Raw genomic sequence first — 8,564 nt, forward strand, 5'->3', positions numbered from 1 at the left:
AAAAAAAAAAAAAAAATCCCCATACACTTGACTCGAAATCTGAACCTCCTTTTCCCCCTATTGTTTGTGTGATATACAACATTCATGTTTAGCAATGGGATGCTATACCTATTCGAAATAACTGAGTTATTGATATAATTTTCAGAAAATAAAAGAGAAAATGCATAAAGACCCCATTCAACTTGTCGTGAAAAATCATTTACACACCTAAACTTTACGGGTGTCCTAACACCCCACTATTGTTAAAACAATTGTATTTATTTACTCCCTCCTAAGTCTTGGTCAGCCGCGCGTCTTAGACAACGCAATTGAGCGCGTCTTTGCTCTATTTTAATCGTTAAAAACACCCACAAAAAAAAAAAAGAAAAAATTAAAATTTTAACTTCAATATAACCCCCAACCAACAGTAAAACCCATTCTTCCCTAATATTTTACCAAATCCAATTGAAGAACCCTAATTTCTTCTTCATCTAAATTCTACCGAAATTGTATCAAATTACTCTTTGAAGTTTTGATCTTTGAAAGCAAAGGTTAATCTTTCTCCTCCAAACGTAATAATGTTTCGCAGATAATTCAACTTCAATGTTTGAGCTTGATTCTTCAAAGAACTTCGGCTTTGAACGGGTCTTTCTCCAACTCGTCAGGAATGCTAAATAACAATGAAATCGAAGGATTTTGCAACCGGTCACTTCGATTTTGTTCGGGGAAATCGATTTTGGCGAGGCAAGAAGAATTTTCAATGGTTGGGCATTAGGGTTCTTCAATTTGGGAATTTTTAACCGATGGGGTGAGGCTCGTTTAGATACTGTTATTTTTATTTAGTAGACATTTTGAATTGAGAAAAAAATCAAAGTTTGACCAGAATTAGCATAAAAAAGAGCTGGTTTTTCATGAAATATTTCTGAATAGAAAAGAGACCATAGAAAGATTTTGGTTCTTTGGAAGAACAGGGGAGGTCTAAGTGATCTGTATATTCCATCACGCCCATAACTAGATTTTTCCATTGAATGAACACTGTTTTTTTCTTGGTTTTTATGTAATGCTTTTTTCTGAATTTTCAGTGGGGAATGGATTGGTATTTGGAATTCTTGAATTGAGGAGAAAAGATAGGAAGATGACAACGAAATATATAATGTGCTATGAATATTAAATAGAGGAAAGATAGTTTGTTGAGTGCCGTCCATGTTAATTACGTGGCTTACTAATAAAGCGTGTGTTTCCCACTCAGATTAATATCGTTGGGCCAGAGCTTAGGAGGGAGTAAATAAATACAAATGTTTTAACAATAGTGGGGTGTTAGGACACCCGTAAAGTTTAGATGTGTAAATGATTTTTCAGGACAAGTTGAATGGGGTCTTTATGCATTTTTTCAAAATAAAAATAACCGAGTTGTTGATACGGTGTCGAGTTAATATGATATTCACATTCTTCTTTTCGTGTCTTAAAATACAACGGCAGATGAATCACAATTCACAAGTGAGCTCCTTTTATTCATGTTTTCTCACGACATCAACCAATCAACTACACCTCAATCCAAATCAATTGGGAACAGCAGTATGAGTACTATATATATTTCACTCCAATGGGGCTCTTTTTATTCTATAATTCAAATAAATTAGGCTAATATCATTTGGTCAGTGTTGTGAAGAGCGTGAAGCGAGTAAAAGCGACAACCCCCATTTCACGAGAAGCGAGAAGCCAAGCGCTCGCTTTTTTTTAAGTGAAGCGGAATTTTAAAAAAAATCAAAATAAATACTGCATAGAGAACACATGTAATTGTAAGTAAATGTTCAATACTTCAATTAAAAAATTAAAGAGTAGCATCAATTGGGCAGAAACTGGAAAAATTGGGCAGAAATTTTCTGAAAAAAATTCGCCAGCATTTCGCCGCTTTTTGGACGTTTAGAAAGAAAAAGAAAAAGAAAAAGAAAAAGAAGAAGAAGAAGAAGAAGAAGACTGAAAATCAAAAGTGCAGAAGCAGAACATAGTAACATACCTGTACTCTTGAAGAAGAAGAAGAACAACCCTAGTTGCTGCTTTGAGATTATTTCAGAAATCAGAAGTTGACGAAGAAGAGAAGAAGAAATCGCTGCTGTTTTTGAAGAAAAACCCTAGTCTCGCTGCTGTTGAAGAAGTCCAGATAGTGTTTACGGTTTAGAAACCTCGTTTTTTAATAAAATAGGGCTTGGGTTAATTTTAAACATAGAAGCGGACGCTTCTAACGCTTCTTCTTGCTTCACCGCTTCTGGCTTTTTACAGAGAAGCTGTCGCTTTTTCGTACCAGAGTCGCTTCTATTACTTGAAGCGTTGCCCTTCATGCCTCGCTTCGCTTCTCGCTTAAAGCGAGGAACCAAGCGCTTTTTTAATCACTGCATTTGGTTGATTGGAATAGAAATACTTTTTGTATGTGTGTCTTTTTTAGGGGGGGGGGGGGGGAGAGTGAGAAATGCACGTGACATTCCTCTCTGCTGAAGATGTTGGGCTCCCCTTTACCATAGTTTTCTGCCAATTCAATTGACAATTTCCTTCCATTTATCAAATCAAATCTTATAAAAAATATGTGCTTCTTTTCTTGTGAGAAGACAATGTTTCCTACTTGAACTTACCTTTAGAGCGTCCCGCGCTCTAAGCTTGACAACGTTCACTCTTCCATCTACAGCTGGTTTATTCTGCAATCCCCTAGCAGCATTCGTCCGTCTGAACATTGGAACAGTAACGGGAAAAATTCCCCACTCCCTCCACATTCATAACAGTTACCAGATACCCTCTCCTGAGCCTTTTCTTATCTCCTGTGCTCAAGTCGCTTATAGAATGCCGACAACTATTTTTCACTTAATTAATAAGTGAAGGGGAGAGGGAAGCGAGGCTTAGCGAGCTTTATAAGGCCGACCACTACATAAGCCGTCGGCGGAGAAAGCTCGAAGAGCTTCCCTTCATTCATTACTAAGCCAAGGTCCCAGGACTCCGAGGCAGCCTGCGCTTTTTCGAAGAATCGTGCACCCATGGGCATACGGCCTGTTCCCTTTCCACCAGAGCTTCATGGGCGTTGCCCCGTTCCCCAATCAAATGTTTGGATGTGAGCTATACTCAACGAGAGAGTGCACTGTTTTCTCGAATTTGGTGTACCCTTTTCGAGGGCTCATACGAGCAGCGAACAAATAAGATCCAGAAGTGTGAAAAGGAAACTTTCATGATGTATTTTGTTTCTCTCTGGATTCAACTAGGCACAAAGGTTGGATATTTGTAGCTTGCATATACTAAATTCTCGTCTTCAATAGTGCAGATCCTTCTTAATCTTTTGTTGACATCTAGTTATATTTTGTTTTCTTCACTATACTATGTTCTCTTTTTCTTTCTTTACTTAATTGTATGCCGCAAATACCTGCACCTGAGGAGTTCTCTAATAAATTTAATAATAATTTTCGCTTTTTTCTAGGGGGAGATAATATATCTGTGACAAAAGGTGTTGTCTCAAGGGTAGAACCTACGCAATATGTACATGGCGCTAGTCAACTATTGGCAATACAAATTGATGCGGCTATAAATCCAGGGAATAGTGGAGGACCAGCAATTATGGGTGACAAAGTTGCTGGAGTTGCTTTCCAAAACCTCTCTGGTGCAGAGAATATTGGGTAAATTAGAATTTTATTTTGTTACTTTGTGTCTCTGTAACTACTATACAGATTTAGTTCCATTGCATCATTTATTGCTGGGTCTACCATATATTATTTAGTTAGATATTGATGGGGTATATACTCTAATATCCACTTGCATCATCACAAAATTCAGATTTTTCTCTCCTTTACCTGAATCTGACTGCATGTTATTCTTCCCTCACATGTATTCTCCAGCAAATCTTCTCTTCCATTTTTCTTCGTCATAATATTCAGATTTTTCCCTTCACGCAGCCCTTGTTCATGCATTCGCAAATTTGAAGCTTGAGTTGTAGCCCTTTGGCTCTAGCTTCATAATATTATTCTTTTCATCTCAGAGGGGTTACAAAGGATGACATATGTGGGAATGCCTGAAAGCTTTTAGTTGTGATGACATGCAGTTGATAAGGAGATTTGGTTGATGACATTTACTAGTTCTAATCAACATTTGTTTAGCTTGTGGGAACATTAGTTGCTCTTAGACATGAGATAAAAATTCCAGTGTTTCACTATGATTTCGAATAATGGTCGCGAATTCAAGTTCATTCTATTTCAACTCTTCCTCGGTGCTGCAAACAATCAAATCTAAACTGATACTCTTGATTAAACAATCTACCTTGGAGAAAAATTGTTGTAATTTGGAAAGGAAATTTACAGTGTGCATGGTTGGCCTTACAAGTTTCAGTTCTGTTTTGATTTTGCAGCTACATTATTCCTGTTCCTGTGATAAAGCATTTTATAGCTGGAGTAGAAGAACGGGGCGAATACGTTGGGTTTTGCTCTCTGGGCTTGTCATGCCAACCTACTGAAAATGCACAGATTCGAGAGTACTTCCAAATGCAGTCCAAATTGACAGGTGTACTCGTTAGCCGAATCAACCCACTTTCTGATGCTTCTAGAGTATTAAAGAAAGACGATATAATCCTCTCATTTGATGGCGTCCCCGTAGCAAATGATGGAACAGGTAAGACTTTCTCTTATTGCCTTGCTCCTCTCTATTTCTTGTAATTGTTATGTATGACAGTTAAACTAGTACAACATTCTTCTTCACAGAGTTCTCTTACATTTTATGGCACATGCCTTTTTCTTTCTCTAAATGTTTCGTGACGTAAAATGACGGATTTGGATGAAACATGGATGTGGTTCTTGCCGTAGAGGCTCTTTTAGGCAGGCCAGCACAACTAAAAAGTATTCATGTTCAACGTGCAACTATGAGTAACATATTAATGACCTCCTTTTGAGAGATGGAAAAGCCTCTAGTCGTTTTTCATTCTAAGTTTCTTCTCTTGCCATGTGAATAGCTGGTAATTATACCAGAAACCAGATAAGTGGATGTGCAGGATATGAGAATTGTAAGGCTAGAATAACTTATTTTCTGTTAGAAAAGTTTGCCTTTCTGCATTTTGACTAAAATACATGTCAAAATTAGCAACCTTATTTCCATGGACTAAAGTTTTGAGATTGCTTATGATCTGCAGTTCCTTTCCGAAACAGAGAGAGGATCACATTTGACCATCTGGTATCTATGAAGAAACCTAATGAAACTGCTGAACTTAAAGTCTTGAGAAATGGCGAAGTGCATGACTTCAAAATCACGCTTCATCCTGTAAGTCACATTTATTTACCCTTCATAATTACACTTCTATTAACCCTTTGTAATTAATTGTTGTTAATGTGATATCTCCCGGTGATTTTTCAAACTTCTGCTCATATCCTGGGTGCATGGAATAGATCGAAATCACTGCATCTACATTCTACAATTAGAATTACTCTGTTAAAAATAACTTATTGACATTATCGCTCTGGTAGAAGTAAATTCATCATTTGCACAAGTTATAATATGGAAGTTGAACAATGCATCGTCCTCTTTCAGGTATCTATAGTTGCTCTCATCCAGTATCCTTTTGTCAAATGGAAAACTTAAACAATCTGGTCTTTTACAAAAATAGAAAATTAGAAAAGATGAAAGAAGCCTTGAAGTATTTGGGATGTCACATAATTTACGTAGTTAGAAGTAGTTTGGTGCGGTATTGAAGCAAGGTAAATTTTTGTTTTGTTAGAAGTATTTTGGTGTGCGAGTGGACCAAGGTTATTTTTTGCTTTGTCGCTCTTGGAAATCTGATGCATAGGAGTACGGTGTTGGGAAGGTGACTGCACTTTTTGCTAAGCCTTAGAGTCAACACTTTATCAACTTGTATGATTGGTAGTCTTAAAGGTTTCTCTGATGCTGTGTAACTGTCTACTGTATCTAACAACTAGTTAACATTATGCAGTTGCAGCCACTTGTTCCAGTTCATCAATTTGACAAGCTTCCGAGTTATTTCATTTTTGCTGGTCTCGTCTTTATTCCATTAACTCAACCATTCCTTCACGAGTATGGAGAAGATTGGTATAATGCCTCACCCCGTCGGTTGTGTGAACGAGCACTTCGGGAACTACCTAAGAAACCTGGCGAACAATTCATCATCCTTTCTCAGGTATCTAGAGTTTCTCATCCTTTCATCAAATGGAATACTCAAATAGCTTGATCTTTTATAAAAATAAAAAAAACAAAAAAGAATAAAGACGCCATGAAGTTCCGTCACAATTTCACATGCTAAACACATACTGAGACACACAAAACTGATGACGGACGGGTCTATCCAAATGGGCAGACATTGTTAATGTATTTAAATATTTGCTCCTAGATGACCTTTTGTAAGTTTCTGCACCTAACTGTTGGATTTTTGAATCCACACTCTCTAAAGCCTCATTAGTGGCATGATAAAGTCCCTTGAACTATCCGATAGAACAATAACCTAACCTATACATAGAGACGGAGCTCTGCCTTTCCTTTAAGATTTTACTTCACCGATGACATAGTTCTAATTGATGAGACGCGAGGTTGGAGGTTTGGGGACAAGCCCTCGAGTCTAAGGGTTTCAGGTTGAGCAGGACTAAGACTGAGTACCTGGAGTGCAAGTTTAGCGCTGAGTCGAGGGAAGTAGGCAGGGACGTGAGGCTTGGATCACAGGTCATCCCTAAGGGAGGTAGTTTCAAGTACCTTGGGTCGGTTATTCAAGGGGACGGAGAGATCGACGAGGACATCACTCACCGTATAGGGGTGGTATGGATGAAATGGAGGCTAGCATCTGGAGTCTTGTGTGACAAGAAAGTGCCATCGATACTCAAATAAGTTTTATAGAGCTATGGTAGACCGGCCATGTTGTATGGGGCAAAGTGTTAGCCGGTTAAGAACTCTCATATCCAGAAGATGAAGGTAGCAGAGATGAGGATGTTGAGGTGTATGTGCGGGCACACTAGGATGGATAAGATTAAGAATGAAGATATTCGAGGGAAGGTGGGCGTGGCCCCTGTGGATGACAAGATGCGGAAACGAGACTCAGATGGTTCGGGCACGTGCGGAGGAGAAGCCTTGATGCTCCAGTGAGGAGGTGTGAGCCGTTGGCTTTGGTGGGTACTAGAAGAGGTAGAGGGCGACCTAAGAAGTATTGGGGAGAGGTGATCAGGCAGGACATGACACGGCTGCAAGTTTCCGAGGACATGGTCTTTGATAGGACGGTCTGGAGGTCGAGCATTAGGGTTGTAGCTAGGTGGTAGTCGAGCTTTTTCTACTTCATACCGGGGGTGAGGCGGGTTTGCTAGGTTTGATCTTAGACGGCTTGTGCTTAATGTTGAGTCCACACTATTCTTTCTGTTTTCATAGCCCCAGGCTTTAATTGTTGGTTATTGTTATTGCATGTCATTTATTTTATAGTTTTCATGATGTTGCTACTATTTCTATGGTTTCCGTTGACGATACTGATGAATTGTCTCTTGTTTTATTTCCATCCTCCTGAGCCGAGGTCTATCGTAAACAACCTCTCTGCCCCATCACTACCCTCCCCAGACTCCACTTTGTGGAATTTTAGTGGATCGTTGTTGTATTTTACTCACATATCAACGCACTATATCTGCTAATATGACCTTTTGCAATTAATTAGGTGTTGATGGATGATATTAATGCTGGTTATGAGCGCCTTGCCGAGTTACAGGTAAAACACGTGTTGCTTATATTACTTCTTTCTCCCTTGAAAGACAACATAAGGGCGTCTTTTAATTATTTTCCTTTGTTTTCGGGGAAATTTTGGACCATTTTGTACAGGTGAAGAAGGTTAATGGCGTAGAAGTTCTGAATTTGAAACATTTACGTCAGCTTGTTGAAGATGGTAACCAAAAGAATGTGAGATTTGATTTGGATGATGAGAGAGTGATTGTTTTGAATTATGAATCTGCAAGAATAGCTACATCGCGTATACTGAAACGCCATAGAATACCGCATGCAATGTCTAGTGACCTTACTCATGATGAAAATGCAGCTGAACTTCAGTCAGCGTGCTCAAGCTAATTTTTGTATTACTTCTCTTCACTATTCTTTCCAAATTTTTGCTATTTATATATCTTATGGTTTATTCAAAATTATGTATTATTACTTTTTTTTTTATTTCCCATCCGGTGTCCGGTACCAGCATTGGAGCCCGACTATATCCAAATTCGGTAAAAATAGCACGTTATAGCCAGTTTTCGGACAGGTCAATCAAAAATAGCCAGCGTTTAAGTCAATGAAAAATAGCTACTATTTTGCTGTAATAGAGACTGGTCCAGCATAATATACTGGAGTTCGGTGCACTTGTGTATGAACTACAGCATATTATGCTGGACCGGTATACTTTGCTGATTCCAGTATAATGTACTGGAGACTGGAGCACCGGTGCTCCAAACTCCAGTATATTATATTGGACCAATATACTTGCTGGAACTCCAGTATATTATGCTAGAGTTCTAGCGTACTTATGCTGGAACTCCATCATATTATGCTGGAGTTCCAGCATACTTATTCTAGAACTCCAGTATAATATGCTGGAGTTCAAG

The 8,564-nt window shown here is 38.6% G+C and overlaps 1 protein-coding gene across 1 annotated transcript in view; it reads left to right on the top strand.

The window, feature by feature from the left end:
• LOC109241709 (protease Do-like 10, mitochondrial) overlaps positions 1–8,118 on the top strand; it is a 9,846-nt gene extending 1,728 nt beyond the window's left edge. Inside the window, exons 3-8 of the mRNA XM_019408476.1 lie at positions 3,437–3,632; positions 4,358–4,617; positions 5,132–5,259; positions 5,927–6,130; positions 7,637–7,687; positions 7,798–8,118. Of these exons, the coding sequence (XP_019264021.1) occupies positions 3,437–3,632; positions 4,358–4,617; positions 5,132–5,259; positions 5,927–6,130; positions 7,637–7,687; positions 7,798–8,040 (1,082 nt within the window). The 3' untranslated portion in view covers positions 8,041–8,118. The remainder of the gene's footprint in view (positions 1–3,436; positions 3,633–4,357; positions 4,618–5,131; positions 5,260–5,926; positions 6,131–7,636; positions 7,688–7,797) is intronic.
• The last annotated feature ends 446 nt before the right edge of the window (positions 8,119–8,564 follow it).

Source organism: Nicotiana attenuata, unplaced genomic scaffold, assembly GCF_001879085.1.
Source record: "Nicotiana attenuata strain UT unplaced genomic scaffold, NIATTr2, whole genome shotgun sequence".
Taxonomy (NCBI): domain Eukaryota; kingdom Viridiplantae; phylum Streptophyta; class Magnoliopsida; order Solanales; family Solanaceae; genus Nicotiana; species Nicotiana attenuata.